The sequence below is a fragment of the Coregonus lavaretus genome, assembly GCF_964263955.1.
Source record: "Coregonus lavaretus genome assembly, chromosome: 16".
Lineage (NCBI taxonomy): Eukaryota > Metazoa > Chordata > Actinopteri > Salmoniformes > Salmonidae > Coregonus > Coregonus lavaretus.
The window spans coordinates 25,154,889-25,180,840 of record NC_140003.1 but is presented as its reverse complement, the minus strand read 5'-3'; the positions used below and the strand labels follow the sequence as shown (position 1 = coordinate 25,180,840).

Sequence of the window (25,952 nt, the reverse complement as noted above, 5' to 3'; positions counted from 1 at the left end):
CATCAAGGATCTCTCTGTACTTTGCTCCGTTCATCTTTCCCTCAATCCTGACTAGTCTCCCAGTCCCTGCCGCTGAAAAACATCCCCACAGCATGATGCTGCCGCCACCATGCTTCACCGTAGGGATGGTGCCAGGTTTCCTCCAGACGTGACACTTGGCATTCAGGCCAAATAGTTCAATCTTGGTTTCATCAGACCAGAGAATCTTGTTTAGGTGCCTTTTGGCAAACTCCAAGCGGGCTGTCATGTGCCTTTTACTGAGGAGTGGCTTCCGTCTGGCCACTCTACCATACATCCTGATTGGTGGAGTGCTGCAGAGATGGTTGTCCTTCTGGAAGGTTCTCCCATCTCTACAGAAGAACTCTGGAGCTCTGTCAGAGTGACCATCGAGTTCTTGGTCACCTCCCTGACCAAGGCCCTTCTCGAATTTCTCAGTCTGGCCGGACGGCCAGCTCTAGGAAGAGTCTTGGTGGTTCCAAACTTCTTCCATTTAAGAATGATGGAGGCCACTGTGTTCTTGGGGACCTTCAATGATGCAGAACTTTTTTGGTACCCTTCCCCAGATCTGTGCCTCGACACAACTCTGTCTGGGAGTTAGACGGGCAATTCCTTCGAACTCATGGCTTGGTTTTTGAGCTGACATGCATTATCAACTGTTGGACCTTATATAGACAGGTGCGTGCCTTTCCAAATAATGTCCAATCAATTGAATTTACCACATGTGGACTCCAATCAAGTTGTAGAAACATCTCAAGGATGATCAATGGAAACAAGATGCACCTGAGCTCAATTTCGAGTCTCATAGCAAAAGGTCTGAATACTTATTTAAATAAGGTATTTCTGGTTTTTATTTTTAATACATTTGGAAAAAAATAAAAAAAAACCTGTTTTCGCTTTGTCATTATGGGGTATTGTGTGTAGGAAAAAAATTGTTTTAATACATTTTAGAATAAGTCTGTAATGTAACAAAGTGTGGGAAAAGGGAAGGGGTCTGAATACTTTCCGAATGCACTGTACGTCATCGATGCACTTATTTATGAAACTGTTGCCTGATGTAGTGAACTCCTCAATGTCATCGGATGAATCCCGGAACATATACCAATCTGTGCTAGCAAAACAGTCCTTTAGATTAGCGTCCGCTTCATCTCCACTTCCGTATTGAAAATGTATGCACTCACTAACTGTAAGTTGCTCTGGATAAGAGCGTCTGCTAAATGACTAAAATGTAAATGTAAAAATGTATTGAGCACATCACTGGTACTTCCTGTTTGAGTATTTGCTTGTAAAATGGATTTAAGCAGACGGAGTTATGGTCAGATTTGCCATATGGGGGGCGAGTGAGAGCTTTGTGTGTGTCTCTGTGTGTAGGGTAAAGGTGACCTAGAGTTTTTTCGCCTCTAGTTGCACAGGAGACATGCTGGTAGAAATGAGGTAAAATGGATTTCAGTTTCCCTGCATTAAACTCTCCGGCCACTAGGAGCGCCGCATCAGGAAGAGCATATTTTCTTGTTTGTTTATGGCCTTATACAGCTCGTTGTATGCGTTTTTTTGCCAGCATCGGTTTGTGTTGGTAAATTGACAGCTACGAAAAATATAGATAAAAACTATCTTGGTAAATAGTATGGTCTACAGCTTATTGTGAGGTATTCTAACTCAGGCGAGCAGAACCTCAAGACTTCCTCAATATTAGCGATTGTGCACCAAGAGACATTCCCCCCCTCCCGTCAGCTTACTGGACGCAGCTGTTCTGTCCTGCCGATGTATAGAAAAACCAGCTAGATTTATATTTTCCATGTCCTTGTTCAGCCACGACTCTGTGAAACATTGGATATTTCAGTTCTTCAGATCACGTTGATAGGATGGTCTCGAACGGATCTCTTCCAGTTTATTTTCCAGTGATTGCACAATCGCCAATAGAATGGAGGGTAATGGCGACTCACCGTCGCAGTCTCCTTAAATATCCCGCATGCCGACCTCTGACAGGGATTCGGGCCTGTTCTGGGATGAGCATTATATCCTTCGACTCTGATTAGTTGAAATAGAAGTCCTCATCCAAATCGAGGTTAGTAAACACTGTTTTGATGTCCAGAAGCTATTTTCGGTCATATGAAACAATGGCCGACACATTATGAACAAACACAGTTAGGATCAGCGCAAAAAAAACACACAATACAACAAATTATCTATTACCAGTGTGATCATATACCTACTTTTTAAAATATAATTTCAAAATGGTCTAAGAAGAACAACATTGGCAGGGCAATTCAAGCATAGCCAATATGTGGTGGTAATGTATTGGGCCTATAGTCTACTGCACAAACCTCATTGCTACAGAACTGTTTTTAATTGGGTTAATAATGTTGCATAGGCTTACGTTTTTTAAGTCATGTTTAAAAAGAAATCTGTGTGGTAGATCTCGGCTTGCATTTTGACTCCGAAAGTGATCTTGACTCAGAAAAGGTTGGTGACCACTGCTCGAAAGTATTACTATTGAACACTATATGCTGTCAAGACAAATCACTAATAAAAGGAAGTGAAGATTATTAAAATGAATAGAGGTACAAAATGCCTACACTGACGTAGGTCTATTCACCTCAGCTTCATGACTGTTTTCAAATGCTTAGTGGGGCTTAACATGGTTCAAGACAGTCATTATAGAAGATTTGCATTCCTTAGTATGTTATTCGTGAATCATTCCTTTAATTGAGATTGTATTGTCAAACAAAAAAAACACAATTTTACTGACCAATTAGAAATAAATGAAGGATTTAGAAATATACGGATAATTATGCACTAATAACCTTAATGAAACTATAAATAGTGAGTTTAATAGTCATGCACTTTTAAAATGTCAACACAACTAAATTAATTCATGAATCACGTAATGCCATACACATTGATATTCATTTATGTGTCTGTTCAATTATATACATTTGTGGGTGTATACCATGCACTGTTGAATTTTTACAGCATCTCACTCAGGCATTCTTAAATATTAATATAACCACATGCTATTCTGAATATTCCTAAATACACTGTATAGCTATTGCACTGTACTATATGTCTCTAATACATTTTTATATTATGAAATAAGAAGCAGATTGGATCGATAAGAGGAACTGTATAAATGAAACATGCATATTTATTATTATTAGTGGTATTAGTAGTAGTAGTAGTAGCAGTAGCAGTAGCAGTAGTAGTAGTAGTAGTAGTAGTAGTAGTAGTAGTAGTAGTAGTAGTAGTAGTAGTAGTAGTAGTAGTAGTTGCAGAGATGGAAGAGGAAGTGAGACATCCCACTCTCTAATTTTTTATGGTTCATGTACAGTCAATGAACTAAGCAGACCAGACCCAGCTGCTAATGCATTGATGGGAGAGCCACCCTGTGAACCAGACCACCATCTTTGGAAGTAGTAGTAGTAGTAGTAGTAGTAGTAGTAGTAGTAGTAGTAGTAGTAGTAGTAGTAGTAGTAGTAGTAGTAGTAGTAGTAGTAGTAGTAAAATCATCACTGCTATCATTATCATTGGTCTTCTGTATAAGTGTGTGAATTTTGCTGTTGTGATATTGTGGTTACAGTGTGTGTATACTGTATGTGCAGTATATATGAGTACAGTTGCCAGTTTGCTCTATGTTCCCTCCACTGCACCTGTAGACTTCAGGGAGGTTAGTTACATCAGGCAATTTTACAGACTGTACTAAGCAAACAGAGCCAGGTGGCTCAGTGGAAAAAGTTCATCATGGCATGCGGTCCTGTGAGAAGAAGTTCCAGCGTGCACTGCCCCGAGTGGAGTATGTGATTAAAAATAAACACGTTTTCTGAAGGTGAGAGAGAAGGGTTTAGTACTTTTCCATATGGGTACCTTGGTATTATGCCCTCCTGGGATTTAGACATGTATATTCATAAGAGGAGAGAGGAAGGAAGAGGCAGCAGGAAAAGTTTTGTCATAGACCCAGCTGGTTCTCTCTCTAACTTCTCTTGGTGACCTCAATTCCTCCTCCGTTTGTTCTGCCTCCCAACGAGTCTGCTCTGCTCTCAGTGCTCTCTATGTGCATAATGGTGAAGTAGAACATATGTGTCCCAACCTGAGCTGAGCCTAACAGGTCATTGCCACTCCCAATCCAGCCAAATGAGATGTGTTTGTAATATTCCATCCCATGGAATCACTAAAAAGGCCAAGAATCTGATATACTTCCACAGCCAGATATGAGTAACTTGAGGAGGAGTATGACAGTTAAAACAAGAGCCAGTACCACGGTTACAATTATTGATTGCATTGATTTTTAGTTTGTAAAAAATCTTAAAACAGGGCTTCAAACAACTTCTTAGCGAATGGATTAGGTAAATGCTGGTTGACAGGACGTGGCTAGATTGCACTATTGCATTAAGGCCTGCATGGAGTTTAGATCAAACAGGCCAATGACAGCCCTGTAGCGGTCTGTAGGCTATATACAGTACAGCAGTTAAACTGTACACTCAACAAATACTGTATGAAATAACTTTGGGAGGTAATAGTAATTCAAAATCATAACTTTTAAGAGGGTTTTAGAAAACAAACACACTTACGCAGTTGCTCTATTACAATATCAACCACTTTGAGATCGATATTAATGTAATTCATTTCTGTGTCTTACTCTCAGCCAACACACCAAGCCAATTCATCAGAGCAAGCGGAAAATTGCATTGAACAGAACAGCCAATGCAATGTCCAGTGGCATCCCAGTGAATGGGATGCGTTTGGAATGTTTTCAGCAATTGCTTGAATCAAAAGCCAAGATCATTACCTTGAACCGACACACAGTGTGACTTGTATGTCTTCCAGGTCAGAAAAGGTCAGAGTATTGTCTGAACCGGCCAAGCTGACCGCAGCTAACAGGCATTTAATCAGCACTGCCCGCTGGGTGGGCTTTGTCAGTATCCCAGTAAGCCAGGTGTCTATAGCAGCTTGGTGTTGCAGCTTTAGGATGTTGTGAGCAACAACAACCTGTGTACAACACAACACTTGGTGCTAGTGACCTGCTGGGCCAGCCAATCACCGGCTCTGTTACTGACAACCTACCTGGGTGATAGGAAGTAACCTTGGCACGCTCACAGTGTTTGACTACAGAGAGCAAATTATAAAAGACCAGCTGCACTACCAAAATGAAACCATACCACACTAGAAAAGGAAACTGGTCTGCTGCACTATTATAGTAATAAGACAAGAGTTTGATATTGCTAAAAGACATACTGCCGTCTAAAAATGCCTATACCACATGCTACATCTAATACCAGTGCTGTTGATGTGGTCCATTCACTGCTCATTGACGTGAACGAGATACAACCAGCTCTTACCTCTACAGTGAACTCCTTCATCGAAACCATCCTCACAGTCAATGGCTCCATTACAGAGCTTGTTGAAGTGAATGCACTTCCTCGTCCCTATGCACTGTATGTGATTAAGGGGACATCTCACCACCACGTCCCCCGCACCTGGAACAGAGAAGACAGTCACTGTTAGCAAGCCTTGTATGGTATGATATGTCATAATAGTCTATGTTCATTAGTAATGGGGGAAGAAATCTATATAGTTACATATTGCAATCACATTTATGGACGATATTTAATCGATATTTGACTAATTTGTATTATTTCTTACTGAAGGTAGCGTCAGCTAGCACTAGTCGGCTGTACCTGCACCAAAACTCTGGTATTTTTCATCATATAGTTTGTTCTCCTAGCTATAAATAGTAAGCCAACATGTTTTCAGCACTTTTATTTCCATGACTGATCAAAACTCATTTTCTCATGCTCTCTCTTGTCTCTCTGCAGCAGACATAGAGAGTAATATGTTTGGAACATCAAATCGCAATAAGATTGCAGTATCGAATCGCAATACATATAGAATCATGAAAATCGTGATACATATCGTATTGTGAGGTCCCCCTGGCAATTCCCAGTCCTAATGTTCATTACCTAATTCTAGGTGTTAGATTCTGAGGAACACCCAAAGGTGATTAACTGAATTGCCATACTGTGCCTTTTATAATAAACCCTCAGAATGCACGGTCGAAACCTTGAGCTATAAGCAGACAATCAACAATAAATGACACAACATTATCACTATACCTAATTACTCATAAAAGCATTTATTTTTATGATCATTGTTTGTATTCTATGTTTGGAGACATAAATTATTATTTTTATACTCTATAAATCTTTTCCCACAGTGCTGTTCCTCTACAGAAAACACGATTACCATTCACAGAAGCACATCAGAGTAAAATATATTGGAGGCATATGCAAATTCTGTTTACACTTGACGGCATTGTCTTTATACACAACAGATGTTCAGTGAGCTACAATGGGAAACCCACGCTACTGAACCACACACGGAAACCTATAACAGAGTTTAACCACGCACGCACGCAAACACACACACACACACAAACACACACACACACACACACACACACAGAGCAGAGCAGAGAGAAAGCAGCTGTTTAAGGATTCATGAGGCATATAGGTGACCCTCATCTGTGTGGCAGCAGCCCACGAGAGCACATAAAACACATCTGACCCAAGCAGCCAGCACTGTCAATTTGTCACATTGCACCTTAACTACATTGGTATCAATTACCATAACGGCAACACTAGCCACTTAACAAGGAGATTTATTGTTACACGAGACAGGATCTCTTACCGATCCCCAGAGTTCCTCCATGTATCTCTATACGAACTCATATCCAACCAAGAGCACTTGAACCATCATCGCTGAGCCATTACTTATTCACAGCTTTCATTTATACTTCATAAGGCAGGATTATGCCACAATTAAGGTGGCCATTACAAAAGGGGCTGTCATTCCCAAGAGATTTAAAGGATTGATTTGTGGGAGCAATAGAAGTGAGACCATAATGATTCCCTGTAACCATGCCATGGTCTCTCCTCTCAGGCCTGCATTATTACATGTAATGCATATGAGATTTGTTTTAGTCTCTTTTATTTCTTAGACACCTCACACCAGCCCTGAGGAAATGCTAGATTTAGGAAAAGTCAAATATAAGTGACCTCTACTCTGATAGTAAATATTTCATACATGAGCAAAATGGCAGCCCAATCAACTGGGCTCTTTTCACATTGTTCCTCTGAGACCTCAGTGTTAGGAGTAAATCCTATTCGTTTCGGAATGAAGCCAGCATTGCACACAATAGGTTGCACTCTTTGCCCTAGTATATAACGCTTCAACCAACATGAGAAAAAGAGATGCAGCAAAAATCACAAGAACATTCGAAGAGAAAAAGGTGTGACCACTTCCGGTATATTCACTTGAAAAATGTTTTTAAAAGTAAATACCATACAGGGAAAATGTGCACTCACTGCTCATCCATAGAGACATTTTCTTAATGCTTCCAAATAATCTACAAACAAATGACATTGTTAATGCATCCACAAAATCTATTTACGGTAGTTAACATAGGAATGTGTAAGTCTCTGACAACATCTCCCAAACCTCTTGCTGCATGTGCACTGATCTAATGCAATGAGAGAAAGGCATGAATATTCAGTGATTCTGATCCACCATGCAGGAACACACAGATGGTCTCTCTACAGCCGAGAGATGATGACAATAACTCTACTTAGCCCAGCGCAAAACTACCAACCATATTCTGCTCGTTATGGTGCTGTAAGGTCTGTGGAAAAGTTAACAAAACTTAGATTTCAACATTTTACATTTTACATTTTAGTCATTTAGCAGACGCTCTTATCCAGAGCGACTTACAGTTAGTGAGTGCATACATTTTTCATACTTTTTCAACACATCAAACAGCCAGGGATGATAAAGTTTTAGATAATTAAGTATGGCACGTCTTCAGTGGGTAGATTGATGCCAAATGCAGGTAGCTGTAGCTCCTATAACTGATGTCTTTGTTTACCAAGTCGTGATATTTAAGTCTCTCCAATTACTGTAGATCAGAGTGGCACATCTCCAGCCTCACAATAATTGATTCATAAATGAATCAGGTCCAGGCATAAACGCAGGAAGATGTTTTGAGTTGGGGGTGCTGGGGGAGCATAGTGCGTAGTGGCATACAGTTGAGCAGACACGTTTTTAGGATTTCATCCCCCCAAAAAATGCGGGGTCTGGGAAAAAGAATCGCATTTCATAAATGAAATTCATGCAATTCTATGTAATTTACATGATCGAAGACATAAGCAGAATATTTGTTAATACCACACAACTGGCCAAATGCAGGTAGGGTGACCACATTTAAAATACCCAAATGCTGGACAACAGGATGATTTTGCGGGACATTAACGGGACAGTGTAGCCTACATTTTTGCGGGACAGTGTAGCCTACATTAATAAAAACATTTGCCCCCCCACATACACACACACACAAATCTCCCTCCCTCATGGTGTAGTAAACATTTTTTAGGTGTCGGAGAGCAATACAATTTTATACATATTGTCTCAATAAATGTTTTGATTTTTAATAGCCTTTCAAAATAGACCATGGCATCATCACTGTCAATCGTGAATTACAATTATTTGCGTATTACCAGTGAAACGTCAAAAATGCGTCCGCAAGCCAATCATTTGAACTCAATTAGTTTCATGGGAATGTGCATTTACAGTAGATCTTCTTGAATTACTGTTTTGTGAGAAAATTAGAGTAGATGGTTAACAAACTATATAGCCTTCCTGTATTTTGTTCAAATCAAGGCACATTCTGCCGAGGGATGCACTGTTGAGTTTTGGCCGATTAGATATGTTTTTCCTATTCAGCTACCATCCCAAAATCGTATAAGAAATTAGGTGGTGTTTTTGGTATGACAGTAACGTTATATTGTGGTATTATATTTGGTTATGTTTTGTATATTGAACAAAAATATAAACACAACATGTAAAGTGTGGTCCTCTGTAGCTCAGCTGGTAGAGCACGGCGCTTGTAACGCCAAGGTAGTGGGTTCGATCCCTGGGACCACCCATACACAAAAATGTATGCATGCATGACTGTAAGTCGCTTTGGATAAAAGTGTCTGCTAAATGGCATATTATTATTATTAAAGTGTTGGTCCCATGTTTCATGAGCTGAAATAAATGATCCCAGAAATGTCCATACGCACAAAAAGCGTATTTCTCTCAGATTTTGTGCACAAATTAGTTTACCTCCCTGTTAGTGAGCATTTCTCCTTTGCCAAGATAATCCATCCACCTGACAGGTGTGGCATATCAAGAAGCTGATTAAACAGCATGATCATTACACAGGTGCAACTCTAAAATCTGCTGTTTTCTCAAACAACACAATGCCACAGATGTCTCAAGTTTTGAAGGAGTGTACAATTGGCATGCTGACTGCAGGAATATCCACCAAAGCTGTTGCCAGATAATTGAAAGTCGTTTTTAAGAATTTGGCAGTATGTCCAACCGGCCTCACAACCGCAGACCACATGTATGGCGTTGTGTGGGCGAGCAGTTTGCTGATGTCAACGTTGTGAACAGAGTGCCCCATGGTGGCGGTGGGGTTATGGTATGGGCAGGCATAAGCTACGGACAACAAACACAATTGCATTTTATCAATGGCAATTTACGACAGTGTGTTCCAGTTCCCGCCAACATCCAGCAACTTCACACAGCCATTGAAGAGGAGTGGGACAACATTCCAGATGCCACAAGTGTTGCGCTGCATGAGGCAAATGGTGGTCACACCGAATACTGACTGACTGGTGTTCTGATCCACGCCCCTAGCTTTTATTTTATTTTTTAAGGTATCTGTGACCAACAGATGCATATCTGTATTCCCAGTCATGTGAAATCCATAGATTAGGGCCTAATGCGTTTATTTCAACTGACTGATTTCCTTATATGAACTGTAACTCAGAAAAGAAAAAAAAAATTGTTGCATGTTGCGTTTATATTTTTGTTAAGTATAGAATACTAATTAATCATTATCTGATCTTTCAAGACATTGATTCAGCTTTTATCTAAACTTTACTAAACTGTCACACCCTGATCTATTTCACCTGTCTTGTGCTTGTCTCCGCCCCCCACCAGGTGTCTCCCATTTGTCCCCATTATCTCCTGTGTATTTATACCTGCGTTTTCTGTTTGGCTGTTGCCAGTTCGTCTTGTTCCGTCAAGTCCTACCAGCGTGTTCCTGTGTTTCCTGTGCGCTAGTTTTTGGTTTTCCTAGCCTTCCCAGTTCTGACCTTTCTGCCTGTCCTGATCCTGATCCTGCCTGCCGTCCTGTACCTGCCTGACTCTGATTGGACTCTTTGCCTGCCTTGACTTACCTTTTGCCTGCCCCCTGTACTATAATAAACTCTGAGACTCGTACTATCCGCCTCCTGTGCCTGCATCTGGGTCTTAGCCTGAGCCGTGATATTAAACAAGCACCATTGTGAGAAGTGGCGGCGTGTGTCCGTGTACCGAACGAGCCATTGCAGCACACCTAGCCTACTCTTTTGCCTGCGCATAATTTGGTGATGCAGAAATGAGAGACCACAAAATCTGGGAATATTTGGCCAACAAAACATTTCTGGTTGGTCTCAGGGAATGTAAAACCGTTAAGAAAGGAGACTTTTTCAAACGGCATTGAGTGAAGTAACAGAAAATAGGTATGTTGCTATGTTGAATTAACAAATAATGAGCATGGAGAGCCTCACAAGTTTGCTGAAATTACCTTATCTTTCAGTCTAATACCGCTTTTTACTTACTTTTGTAGCTCTTCATCAGAAGCACGCTTTTTGTAAGTAGTTAGGCATAACTGTCCTCTCCAAGTTTAGCTGGAATGTAGCCCGAAAGGATTTGAGAAATATGATTGGTTGACAATAGGCCTATGACATTGGCCTATGTTTTGTCTTGCGCTGTGCAGAATATCAGATATCAACAACGATTGGAGAAGTGTTTTAACATCACCAGTAGGCTTAGGCTAACACATCCTTATGATATAAAAACAAAACACTACGTTTTAAGTGAGAAGTAGGAATTGGTCTGAAGCCGAAAAAGAAAGCAAATTCATGACCCCCACAATGCTTATACCACCGATGCTCTACCAAGGTTTTTATGATATACAGTGCTTTCAGAAAGTATTCACACCCATTGACTTCTTCCACATTTTGTTGTGTTACAACCCAAATTTCAAATGGATTCAATTGAGATGTTGTGTCACTGGCCTTCACACAATACCCCATAATGTCAAAGTGGAATTATGTTGTGCGATTCTTTTTTCAATACACCCAGTCACTACATAGATACAGGCATCCTTCCTAACTCAGTTGCCAGAGAAGAAGGAAACAGCGCAGGGATTTCACCATGAGGCCAATGGTGACTTTAAAACAGTTACAGAGTTTAATGGCTGTGATAGGGGAAAACTGAGGATGGAGCAACAACACTGTAGTTACTCCACAATACTAACCTAAATGACAGAGTGAAAAGAATGAAGCCTGTACAGAATAAATATATTCCAAAACACGCATCCTGTTTGCAACAAGGCACTAAAGTAAAACTGGCAACGAAATGAACTTCATGTCCTGAATACAAAGTGTTACGTTTGGGCCAAATCCAAAACAACACATCACTGAGTACCACTCTTCATATTTTCAAGCATGGTGGTGGCTGCATCATGTTATGGGTATGCTTGTCATCGGCAAGGACTACAGAGTTTTTTTTTTTCGGATAAAAAGTAATGGAATAAAGCACAGGCAAAATACTAAAGGAAAGCCTGGTTCAGTCTGCTTTCCAAGAAACTGGGAGACAATTGTACCTTTCAGCAGGACAATAACCTAAAACACAAGGCCAAATATACACTGGAGTTGCTTACCAAGACGACATTGAATGTTCCTGAGTGGCCTAGTTACAGTTTTGTAAATGGCTGTCTACCAATGATCAACAACCAACTTGACATTGATTGAATAATTTTATACCAGTGGAGGCTCCTCAGAGGAAGAAGGGGAGGACCATCCTTTTCAGTGAATTTCCTAAAAATTAAAATTGTAAAACATTAAAAAAGTAATCATGTTTAGATAAAACTACATTGAATATAATCACGTCACCAAACAATTGATTAAAACACACTATTTTGCAAAGAAGGTCTACAGTAGCCTCAACAGCACTAGGGTAGTGCCATGGTGTAGCCGGAGGACAGCTAGCTTCTGTCCTCTACTGGGTACATTGACTTCAATACAAAACCTAGGAGGCTCATGGTTCTCACCCCCTTCCATACACTTACACAGTAATTATGACATCTTCCGGAGGATGTCCTCCAGCCTATCAGAGCTCTTGCAGCATGAACTGACATGTTGTCCACCCAATCAAAGGATCAGAGAATGAATCTAGTAATGAAAGCATAAGCTACAGCTAGCTAGCACTGCAGTGTATAAAATGTGGTGAGTAGTTGACTCAAAGAGAGAGGAAGACAACAGTTGAACAGTTTTGAACAAATTAATTTATTCAAAATGAAGGAGAAGACAGAGAAATAGAGTGTCATTTTTTTTCAGTTTCACTTACTTAGCTAGCAAATGCAGCAAGCTAGTTTAGCCTACTGAAACACCCTGCTCAAACAGAGGGATGCTATGTTAGCTAGCTGGCTATGACTATCCAACACACCACTGGAACTCTTACAAGTCAAGGTAAGCTTTTGGTATGACTAATTTATTGCCACTGGGGCCTGCCGATGCAACTGCTTACTGACTGTACACTAACGTTACTGCATGATTGTAGCAGGTTTACTAAAACTGAGATAAACATACCTGAATTTGTCCAATAGAAACTCTCGTTTGCAACTGTTGGACTAATGATTACGCCCTATATCAGATAGATGCAGGCAAGAGTGTGCAAGGTGGTATTGAATGTCACAGTCTGTCCATGTGTCACTGTCTGTCGCCTCAAATTTGTCTCTCGACCTGTGTGCCCCCACATTGTAAACTTTCATTCATTGGCTAGGTTGTAGCAACCTCATGATGGGTATAGGGAACATTTGAGTATCATGTAGTAGCCTAAACCTATCACTGTTACATTGAACTGGGTGAATGGAATATGAATGAGTCATCCAATATGCTGCAATAGAAATAATGCCATGCTCATGAAGAAAAAATGGTCCTCCCTCATCTTAAACGGCACTGACCGCCACTGGTGAATACTTATGTAATCATGACATATTAGTGTTTTATTTGTCATTAATGTTCTACAAGTGTTAGAATTGTTCACTTTGACATGTCCGAGTATTTTGTGTAGATTGTTGACAAAAAAATACAAAAAAATCAATTTTAATCCCACTTTGTATCAACAAAATATAGAAAAAGTCAAAGGTGGTGAATGTATATCTTTTCATTAGTGCAATGTGACTGCAAGAGACAGGTCGGAATGTCTGACTGAAATACTGGACAAATCTACCTTTTTTTCTAAATTAGTGGTGTTTGAATTTGTTGATAATATGTGGGACATGATTGTTTGGTTGCGGGATGCGGGACAAAGTGCCAAATGCGGGACTGTCCCACACAATCCAGACATGTGTTCACCCTAAATGCAGGCCACTATGCAACTTGCTATTCAGGTAAGATGCAATTTTGGAACTGTATTCATTTATTTTTTATTTAGCCAAATTAAGTTCCAACTGTAATGTTGTTTTTGCCGGGATGTAATATCCTGCTCGTATTTTCCCTATAACAATGGCTTGACTTACTTTTGATATTACCCTAATAAAGTTGAGAAACTTTTGTGAAGGTTTGGTGTGGCAATTAGCCTATTATACTGCAGGCCTATGATTTGAAGGCAGTGTGTACCGGCGCTCCAACTGACTCCGACAGTTGCACTTCAGGTGACGAAGAATGTTTTAGGCCTACCAGAGTTACTCCTATAATCTAACAATATAATGCTTATATTTCTAAAAAATATTCTAATTGAAAATGTGCCTCCTTCTGTATGCCTATATAAAGCTCTGGAAAAAAGTAAGAGACCACTGCAAAATTATCAGTTTCTCTGGTTTTACTATTTATATGTACAGTGGGGAAAAAATGTATTTAGTCAGCCACCAATTGTGCAAGTTCTCCCACTTAAAAAGATGAGAGAGGAAGACATACAAGACCACTGATAATCTCCCTCGATCTGGGGCTCCACGCAAGATCTCACCCTGTGGGGTCAAAATGATCACAAGAACGGTGAGCAAAAATCCCAGAACCACACGGGGGGACCTAGTGAATGACCTGCAGAGAGCTGGGACCAAAGTAACAAAGCCTACCATCAGTAACACACTACGCCGCCAGGGACTCAAATCCTGCAGTGCAAGACGTGTCCCCCTGCTTAAGCCAGTACATGTCCAGGTCCGTCTGAAGTTTGCTAGAGTGCATTTGGATGATCCAGAAGAGGATTGGGAGAATGTCATATGGTCAGATGAAACCAAAATATAACCTTTGGGTAAAAACTCAACTCGTCGTGTTTGGAGGACAAAGAATGCTGAGTTGCATCCAAAGAACACCATACCTACTGTGAAGCATGGGGGTGGAAACATAATGCTTTGGGGCTGTTTTTCTGCAAAGGGACCAGGACGACTGATCCGTGTGTAAAGGAAAGAATGAATGGGGCCATGTATCGTGAGATTTTGAGTGAAAACCTCCTTCCATCAGCAAGGGCATTGAAGATGAAACGTGGCTGGGTCTTTCAGCATGACAATGATCCCAAACACACCGCCCGGGCAACGAAGGAGTGGCTTCGTAAGAAGCATTTCAAGGTCCTGGAGTGGCCTAGCCAGTCTCCAGATCTCAACCCCATAGAAAATCTTTGGAGGGAGTTGAAAGTCCGTGTTGCCCAGCGACAGCCCCAAAACATCACTGCTCTAGAGGAGATCTGCATGGAGGAATGGGCCAAAATACCAGCAACAGTGTGTGAAAACCTTGTGAAGACTTACAGAAAACGTTTGACCTGTGTCATTGCCAACAAAGGGTATATAACAAAGTATTGAGAAACTTTTGTTATTGACCAAATACTTATTTTCCACCATAATTTGCAAATAAATTCATTAAAAATCCTACAATGTGATTTTCTGGATCTTTCAAAAATGTTCTCATTTTGTCTGTCATAGTTGACGTGTACCTATGATGAAAATTACAGGCCTCTCTCATCTTTTTAAGTGGGAGAACTTGCACAATTGGTGGCTGACTAAATACTTTTTTCCCCCACTGTATATAGAAGATAGCCCTATTTGATAAAAGACCAAGTCCATATTATGGCAAGAACAGCTCAAATAAGCAAAGAGTAATGACAGTCCATCATTACTTTAAGACATGAAGGTCAGTTAATATGGAACATTTCAAGAACTTTGAAAGTTTCTTCAAGTGCAGTCGCAAAAACCATCAAGCGGTATGATGAAACCTGCACTCATTAGGACCACCACAGGAATGGAAGACCCAGAGTTACCTCTGCTGCAGAGGATAAGTTCATTAGAGTTACCAGCCTCAGAAATTGCTGCTCAAATACATTTTTCAGAGAGTTCAAGACACAGACACATCTCAACATCAACTGTTCAGAGGGGACTGTGTGAATCAGGCATTCATGGCCGAATTGCTGCAAAGAAACCACTACTAAATGACACCAATAAGAAGAAGAGACCTGCTTGGGCCAAGAAACACAAGCAATGGACATTAGACCGGTGGAAATTTGTCCTTTGGTCTGGAGTCCAAATTTTAGATTTTTGGTTCCAACCGCCGTGTAATTGTGAGACGCTGTGTGGGTGAACGGATGATCTCTGCATGTGTAGTTCCCACCGTAAAGCATGAAGGAGGAGGTGTGATGGTGTGGGGGTGCTTTGCTGGTGACACGGTCTGTGATTTATTTAGAATTCAAGGCACACTTAACCAGCATGGCTACCACAGCATTCTACAGCGATACGCCATCCCATCTGGTTTGGGCTTAGTGGGACTATCATTTGTTTTTCAATATCACAATGTCCCAACACACCTCCAGGCTGTGTAAGGGCTATTATACCAAGAAGGAGAGTGATGGAGTGCTGCATCAGATGACCTGGCCTCCAGAATCCGCCGACCTCAACCCAATTGAGATGGTTTGGGATGAATCCAATTGAGATGGTTTGGGGTGAGTCGGACGGCAGAGTGAAGGAAAAGCAGCCAACAAGTGCTAAGCATACAGTTGAAGTCGGAGGTTTACATACACCTTAGCCAAATACATTTAAACTCAGTTTTTCACAATTCCTGACATTTAATCCTAGTAAAAAGTCCCTGTCTTAAGTCAGTTAGGATCACCACTTTATTTTAAGAATGTGAAATGTCAGAATAATAGTAGAGAGAGTGATTTATTTCAGCTTTTATTTATTTCATCACATTCCCAGTGGGTCAGAAGTTTACATACACTCAATTAGTATTTGGTAGCATTGCCTTTAAATTGTTTTACTTGGGTCAAACATTTCGGGTAGCCTTCCACAAGCTTAACACAATAAGTTGGGTGAATTTTGACCCATTCCTCCTGACAGAGCTGGTGTAACTGAGTCAGGATTGTAGGCCTCCTTGCTCGCACACGCTTTTTCAGTTCTGCCCACAAATGTTCTATAGGATTGAGGTCAGGGCTTTGTGATGGCCACTCCAATACCTTGACTTTGTTGTCCTTAAGCCATTTTGACACAACTTTGGAAGTATGCTTGGGGTCATTGTCCATTTGGAAGACCCATTTGCGACCATGCTTTAACTTCCTGACTGATGTCTTTCGATGCTTTGCTTCAATATATCCACATAATTTTCCTTCCTCATGATGCCATCTATTTTGTGAAGTGCACCAGTCCCTCCTGCAGCAAAGCACCCCCACAGCATGATGCTGCCACCCCCGTGCTTAACGGTTGGGATGGTGTTCTTCGGCTTGCAAGTCCCTCCTTTTTCCTCCAAACATAACGATGGTCATTACGGCCAAACAGTTCTATTTTTGTTTCATCAGACCAGAGGACAATTCTCCAAAAAGTACGGTCTTTCTCCTCATGTGCAGTTGCAAACCGTAGTCTGGCTTTTTTATGGCGGTTTTGGAGCAGTGGCTTCTTCCTTGCTGAGCGGCCTTTCAGGTAATGTCGATATAGGACTTGTTTTACTGTGGATATAGATACTTTTGTACCTGTTTCCTCCAGCATCTTCACAAGGTCCTTTGCTGTTGTTCTGGGATAGATTTGCACTTTTCGCACCAAAGTACGTTCATCTCTAGGAGACAGTACATGTCTCCTTCCTGAGCGGTATGATGGCTGCGTGGTCCCTTGGTGTTTATACTTGCGTACTATTGTTTGTACAGATGAGCGTGGTACCTTCAGGCGTTTGGAAATTGCTCCCAAGGATGAACTAGACTTGTGGAGGTCTACAATTTATCTTCTGAGGTCTTGGCTGATTTCTTTTGATTTTCCCATGATGTCAAGCAAAGAGGCACTGAGTTTGAAGGTAGGCCTTGAAATACATCCACAGGCACACCTCCAATTGACTCAAATGATGTAAATTAGCCTATCAGAAGCTTCTAAAGCCATGACATCATTTTCTGGAATTTTCCATGCTGTTTAAAGGCACAGTAAACTTAGTGTATGTGAACTTCTGACCCACTGGAATTGTGATACAGTGAATTATAAGTGAAATATTCATTCTGTATACAATTGTTGGAAAAATTACTTGTGTCATGCACAAAGTAGATGTCCTAACCGACTTGCCAAAACGATAGTTTGTTAACAAGAAATGTGTGGAGTGGTTGAAAAACAGGTTTTAATGACTCCAACCTAAGTGTATGTAAACTTCCGACTTGAACTGTATATGGCAGTTCCCATTCAAGTCAGGGCTAGCAGCCATTGCTAGTGTACCCATGAGTTTAACCGTCAAAGAACCAGGGTGTCAAAATCGATTGATTATTATCTAATATATCTATGGCAACAACACAACAAGCTATGTTTGGCGCACTTACTGCCCAAATTGCAGCCTTCCCGAATGTAAGTGGTTGTGATAAAACTTAATCCACAACAATGTTTTAGAAGCTATTGATCTTCTGTAGCTAAATTATGCTTTTTAGTGTAGAATTTTGAATTATTTTATTCATGTCTGTTCAGACAGAAGTAATATAATTTTGGGGAGAACAAATGTTATAGCTTAATTTTGGCAAAATTATTTTATTTATCAGGGGGTGCTGTAGCAACTCCAGCACCCCTACTTCCAGCAGCTACAGTATGTGTTCGGAGATGAAACAGCCATGCAGACTTAAATACCAGTTTAGTCAAAATACCTAGGGCTATAGACAGATGTTTCTTACAATTACATGAAAAATAATGTATGTACCCTGCTACATACATTACAGCGAGATAACTTAAGCTACACATAAGCCCTATCAATAAAAAGCTCATCTGCAGAATGATAAAAAAATGCATATCAGTAGGCATACTGCTCATAGCATAACACTGAATTTTTAACACCACGTGTGTTTGTGTGTGTGACCACAGGAAATGAGGGATCACCCAGGTATGAAGTACACTGAGTTGCAGTTCATATAAGGAAATCAGTCAACTGAAAAAAAAAAATGTGGCCCTAATCTATGGATTTCACATGACTGGGAATACAGATATACATCTGTTGGTCACAGATACCTTTAAAAAAAAAAGTAGGGGCGTAGAATCAGAAAACAGTCAGCATCTGGTGTGACCACCATTTGCCTCATGCAACGCAACACATCTCCTTCGCATAGACTTGATCAGGTTGTTGCTTGTGGCCTGTGGAATATTGTCCCACTCCTCTACAATGGCTGTGCGAAGTTGCCGGATATTGGCGGGAACTGGAACACGCTGTCATACATGTCGATCCAGAGCATCCCAAACATGCTCAATGGGTGACATGTCTGGTGAGTATGCAGGCATTGGAAGAACTGGGACATTTTCAGCTTCCAGGCAGTGGCGGCTCCTGAAAAAATTCTCAGGAGGGGCAATTTTTCTGATGATTTAGGTGACCTACACACATTTTAAAAAAGATATGTCCAGCAACAACATGAAGACAGGGGCAGCATATAAGTCAATACCAGAAGCATTTATTGACTGATCTGGGGAGATGGATTCCAGTTTCTGTGACAGATTATAAATAATCTCTGATGCCTTTGTTATATTAGCTTTTGGTTGAATGTACTGTCGTAGTAAATATATAATGTTATAGCTTGGTCTGACTAAAATCTTGTGCATGACCCATTTTGTGTTGGGCGTTTGTTTTCAATCAATGCTGTTCCTATCCTATAACAATGGACAAAAGAGTCCTATCTTGTCAGCCTTGTCAGCAGGTGGCCAAGGACAACACCCACGCCATAGGTCTCTCAGTTCTTCCAACTCACGAGTTCTTGCTCTGAGGACACACACACACACACACACACACACATCATCACTGATAACACACACACACACACACACATCATCACTGTTAAACACACACACACACACACACACACAAAAATCCCCTCTCTTTAGGCTGAACATTTGAAGACAGAGAACCCGACTCAGAGCCAATGCAACAGTGGAGGGGACCTCGCCCAACTCATCAGGACCAATCAGAAGATCAGAACTACTAGATTCAACCTACATCATTTATTGTATAAAATGTCTGCACACAATGTTTTCGGGGCTCTCTTCAGATAGCTCCCTAAGAGTTTGACGAACGGGTCCGTGCACGCGATTCCAGATATCTTTACCTCTGAATAAACTGCCTTTATTATACCATATCCACCCTGTCCAAAGTCTCTACTTGGTCTCAGTTCTCCAGTAAACTTGTGATTATCAACAGTACACAACGGTAACAAATAATTGGGGGAACTCACGGGGCAGATAGTAAGGTCGCAGTGACACAGAAAGCAGTTCAATGTCGGGGGGTACAGAGTCGCTCTCTTACCAGGATCGCGGTCCGCTCTGACCAGGGTGAAGCCGGCCGGCTCCACTTCTCTGTCCGGGACTCTGTCATCCAGCCAAGTCTCCCAGCTGTATTGGATTCCGCTGCCAGCAGCGTTTTCATTATTTAGTCCGTTCGTAGCGGGTATGTACACGATCAACAAGATCAGTCCAAAACCCACCACTGTAAAAATCCATGGTTGGCAGAATGTTTGTAAACTAAGTCTACAAATTAAAAACATAAAATAACGCCACACTGCAGGTCGCAACAGAGACGCTGCTAGCTGCTATTTTCTTAGTTACGTTCATGGTTACGTCACGTATGACGAAAGCGCGTAAGTGCAAGCCCACAGACACCCATAGAGAATGTATTGAAAGCTTTGAAATTTGAAAAAAATAGATTTTACATGACAGGCTATGAGAGACTTCTGGGCGATTTTCAACCTGACTGAAATCGCCCCAAAAACGGGCGGGGCCATTTGAAGCACGACTTTAGCCTGATTTGACATTTAGTGGCAGTCAGATCAGATTAGAACACTGATAACTAGTACTGTTGCCGTGATATAATTGATTAGAAAAAAATCCCTTCCTTTTCCCGTTTGGCAGTGCGTCGCCCATATCGCCCTATTGAACAGGCCGTCCCTGCTTCCAGGAATTGTGTACAGATCCTTGCGACATGGGGCTGTGCATTATCATGCTGAAACATGAGGTGATGGCCTCCTGTAGCTCAGTTGGTAGAGCATGGCGCTTGCAACACCAGGGTTGTAGGTTCGATTCCCACGGGGGGCCAGTATGAAAAATGTATGCACTCACTAACTGTAAGTCGCTCTGGATAAGAGCGTCTGCTAAATGACTAAAATGTAAAATGTAATGGCGGCGGATGACTGGCACGACAATGGGCCTCAGGATCTCGTCACGGTATCTATGTGCTTTCAAATTGCCATTGATAAAACGTTGTCCATAGATTATGCCTGCCCATACCATAACCCCACCTCCACCATGGGGCACTCTGTTCACAACCTTGCCATCAGCGAACCGCTCGCCCACACGACACCATACACGCTGTCTGCCATCTACCCGGTACAGTTGAAGCCGGGATTAATCCGTGAAGAGCACACTTCTCCAGCGTGCAAGTAGCCATTGAAGGTGAGCATTTGCACACTGAAGTCGGTTACGACGCCGAACTGTAGTCAGGTCAAGACCCTGGTGAGGACGAAAAGCACGCAGATGAGCTTCCCTGAGATGGTTTCTGACAGTTTGTGCAGAAATTCTTCGGTTGTGCAAACCCACAGTTTCATCAGCTGTCCAGGTGGCTGGTCTCAGACAATCCCACAAGTGAAGAAGCTGGATGTGGAGGTCCTGGGCTGGCGTGGTTACACGTTGTGCAGTTGTGAGGCCAGTTGGACATACTGCCAAATTCTCTAAAACGACGTTGGAGGCGGCTTATGGTAGAGAAATTAACATTAAATTATCTGGCAACAGCTCTGGTGGACATTCCTGCAGTCAGCATGCCAATTGCATGCGCCCTCAAAACTATGGCATTGTGTTGTGTGACGAAACTGCACATTTTAGAGTGGCCTTTTATTGTCCCAAGCACAAGGTGCACCTGTGTAATGATCATGCTGTTTAATCAGCTTCTTGATATGATATTATCTTGGCAAAGGAGAAATGCTCACTAACGTCAGCTCATGAAACATGGGACCAACACTTTATATGTTGCGTTTATATTTTTGTTCAGTATAGTTTAATAACCATCGAGGGACATAACCCAACCTATTTGTTGCTGTGAAGAAAAAAATGTAATATCCTTCTTAGTTACAGTGGGTGCAGTGAGAGAGACTACTGCTGCACAAGAGGCTCAGGATATCAAATGTTTTCCTATGATCAAGGAGCTAAGTAGGTCCACTCTATTCAAAACCGCCGAAATTCATCAGCTTTTTTTTTCTTCGTCCTTTCAATTAACTTAACATAATAAATGCAATGTACTTTTCTGGTGTGAGTCCACTCACAGCCAAAATAAATCTTCAATCTCCGCTATCCTTTTCCACATAGTATTTTTAATTAAAAACCACTGTGATATTTACCTTCTCTGGAGAAGTAAATGTGGAGAAATCATCTGGGACTGGGCGAGCTATTCTGTATTTTTAATGTGCAATGAAAAGCCTTTCATCGGCTATGTCTATTATGATTATCGCTTTAATCAGAGCTCCACCACCGGTATGCCGAATGATAAATTCTTTGAAAACAATCATTGAAAATATATTAGTAGGGAAGCTCATTGAACTGCTCTGTTTTAGATTTGTAACGCTCATGCCTTGTAATTGCATGTGTGCCAATGGATTCCTTGTCCAGCCATGTTGATGATCAAGGTGTCACACATACAGTAGCTAGCTTCTCCTTGGCCCATAATGTGTATTTTGACTCTGACTTTAAAAAACACCAGATTCAACAGTACAAGTTAGACTTAACTGAATCCTAATTTTAGACAGACATATGCCAATGTAAGACATACCTGCATAACACCACACCAACTATCCTGCTAGCTATTGTCTGAGAATCAAGCAGTTGGGCCTGGTCCATTCATGGAAGGGAGACCAGTGGTGTTGCTGCTAGAAGAGGTGTTAGATGGGGCAGTAGAGGGCAATCATCCCTCTGGTCAAAACAGACACCAATGCCCCAGGCCAGGGCAGTGATTAGGCACTACCCTGCAAAGGGTACAATCCTGTGGTCATTAATAGCCCATGACACGTGTAGTAAGAGTAGGAATGACAACCTCAGTGTCCCGGATGAATTCTAAACCTAGTCGCCTTACCATGGCCACCTAATCAGCCTCCTCTCCTCTCCCCTGCAACTCCCTACGCTGATGATGTGAATTAAAATATTATCTCGGCAAACCTACAAGGTAAAATTAAGGTCCCAAACTTAAGATGCTAGTTTGTGTAGGGGTGTGTGTCTGAACAATGAGACATGAATGAGAGAGTGTACTGTCCCTTAGGGAATAGTCAGCTCCTCACTTCACTACTAATTCATAGCACTATCACTGTTGTCAATCTTTTAGAAACCCTGCTGAGTTATTTAATGCTAGAAGACGTGTTTGAGCTACATTATGTCATGTTGGGTCTCTGACAGTGGAGGAATGGCTGAGTAGCACTTTGGATGGGAATAAATGGTATGAGCAATATTTATAAGGTCCGTCTGAAAGAGTGCTATAATTGCCAGTTCATTTGTTTGAAGAACAGCGCTAGGAAAACAATGGGAGGGGGTGTATTCAAGTTTGGAAAAAAGCCATCAAGCTTACAAAAATACATAGGAGAACACTGCGCCAAGAGTAGGAGTAAGCTGAACTCACAACGCTAACCTCAATAGCATCAACAACCTCTAAAAGTACTCTCTTCTAGTGTTGTCACGATACCAGAAGTTTGACTTTGATACCGATACCAGGTTTAGTTAAGTGATAATGCCAGAGTGATCTGAAAAGTCATAGTCAATCGATCAATAATATAATAATACTTTTAGCAAAAATGTTTATTTTCAATTTACAATCTGTAGAAACAATGAGAATAGAAGGGTTCAGAACTTTTGTAAAACATCACAGTACAGTTGAAAAATATATGGCAAATAGAAATCCAATATGGATGGTGTTAAGAGATAGATGGGGGGTGTTGAATGGAGTTGAAGGATGGGACTAATAACAACTAACAACAACTAATAACAACAAGATAACTAATAATGTAAGCATACTGTGTCCATAATAAGTCAATAGGTTATAGGTTGAGAGCTTTTATGAAAGAGCACAGTTAGAAAGATATGGCATATAGAAGCAAACCGGATGGACATCATGAAAATGATCTGAGAGGTTGAGGGTAGAGGAAGTTCATGAGTAAAAACAAACTAAATAGAATTATTGTAAAATTGACTGTGTCCATAAAATGTATATAGTATGTATACGCTGGAAGTAGAGGCCTAAGCATTGTTGTTCACTAGTTTACTCCAATTAGGGAAGGGGTGGTGGGGTTGGAAAGTAATAAAGGGAAATATATTTTTAAAAAGGATATGAATATATATGTATGCATATGTATTTATATGTATGTATGTGTATATGTATGTGTGTGTATGTATGAATGTGTGTATATATATATATATATATATATATATATATATATATATATATATATATATATGCGAGAAAATAACATATGGGGGATTGGAAGTGATGCAGACAATTACATTGATGGAAGTTATAATCTATCTGCAATTTTAAAGCTGATCTACCCACAAAAAAAAAGATAGGAAAAACAAGTGATAATGCCAGAGAAGCCGGTGTTTCGAGGATACAGGGCATTCGGAAAGTATTCAGACCCCTTGACTTTCTCCACATTTTGTTACATTACAGCCTTATTCAAAAATTGATTAAATAAATAAAAAGTCACACAATAACCCATAATGACAAAGCAAAAACAGGTTTTTAGACATTTTTTCAAATTTATAAAATATTAAAAACAGAAATACCTTATTTACATAAGTATTCAGACCCTTTGCTATGAGACTCAAAATTGAGCTCAGGTGCATCCTATTTCCATTGATCATCCTTGAGCTGTTTCTACAACTTGATTGAAGTCCACCTGTGGTAAATTCAATTGATTTGACATGATTTGGAAAGGCAAACACCTGTCTATATATGGTCCCACAGTTGAACAGTGTATGTCAGAGCAAAAACCAAGCCATGAGGTTGAAGGAATTGTCCGTAGAGCTCCGAGACATGATTGTGTCGAGGTACAGATCTGGGGAAGGGTACCAAAAAATGTCTGCTGCATTGAAGGTCCCCAAGAACACATGGCCTTCATCATTCTTAAATGGAAGAAGTTTGGAACCACCAAGACTCTTCCTAGAGCCGGCCGCCCGGAGATGGGAGAACCTTCCAGAAGGACAACCAGCTCTGAAGCACTCAGGCCTTTATGGTAGAGTGGCCAGATGGAAGCCACTCCTCATTAAAAGGCACATGACAGCCTGATTTGAATTTGACAAAAGGCACCAAAAGAACTCTCAGACCATGAGAAACAAGATTCTCTGATCTGATGAAACCAAGATTGAACTCTTTGGCCTGAATGCCAAGTGTCACGTCTGGAGGAAACCTAGCACTAAATCTACGGTAAGCATGGTGGTGGCAGCATCATGCTGTGGGGATGTTTTTCAGGGGCAGGGACTGGGAGACTAGTCAGGATCGAGAGAAAGATGAACGGAGTAAAGTGCAGAAAACCTGCTCCAGAGCGCTCAGGACCTCAGACTTGGGCGAAGGTTCACCTTCCAACAGGACAACAACCCTAAGCACACAGCCAAGACAGCGCAGGAGTGGCTTCGGGACAAGTCTCTGAATGTCCTTGAGTGGCCCAGCCAGAGCCCGGACTTGAACCCGATCTAACATCTCTGGAGAGACCTTAAAATAGCTGTGCAGCGACGTTCCCCATCCAACATGACAGAGCTTGAGATGATATGCAGAGGAAAATAGGAGAAACTCCCCAAATACAGGTGTGCCAAGCTTGTAGCGTAATACCCAAGAAGACTCAAGGCTGTAATCGCTGCCAAAGGTGCGTTAACAAAGTACTGAGTAAAGTGTCTGAATACTTATGTAAATCTGATATTTCATTTTTTTTTTTTTTTAAATTTGCAACAATTCTAAAAACCTGTATATTGACATAGGTGTTCTTTGGCCTGTGACAATATATCCTCCAAACATTATCACTGTTATACAACGGATTATCAACATATTCAATTTTTTTTTTTACATATTATCATAAAATTTTTTATTTGGATGAATTTATTCATGCTATTTCATAATTCCACAAAATATAGTCCGACACAAATATACCCAAGCCGGCTGGCCGTTCGTTCTATCGGTTCGGTTGCCAGAGACGTGACCCAGTCGTTCAGTCTTTTTGTTCTATATCTATGGATGCGACCCAGTCGTTTATTTCTAAATGTTCCATTGATATACTGGCTGGCAACGTTCTTATCCCTTGCTTGCTAGCTACCCAACAACAAAGTTGCTGCATTTGCATTTGGTTTAAGCTGTTTTCTAGTGTAAAACCATATCTGA

General features: G+C 41.0%; 1 protein-coding gene across 1 annotated transcript in view; it reads right to left on the bottom strand.

The window, feature by feature from the left end:
* The window catches only part of lrp1bb (low density lipoprotein receptor-related protein 1Bb), a gene marked incomplete at both ends in the record, with an annotated part of 417,763 nt that overhangs the window by 277,336 nt on the left and 114,475 nt on the right, over positions 1 to 25,952 (bottom strand). Inside the window, one exon of the mRNA XM_084179294.1 lies at positions 5,331 to 5,468. Within this exon, the coding sequence (XP_084035420.1) occupies positions 5,331 to 5,468 (138 nt within the window). The remainder of the gene's footprint in view (positions 1 to 5,330; positions 5,469 to 25,952) is intronic.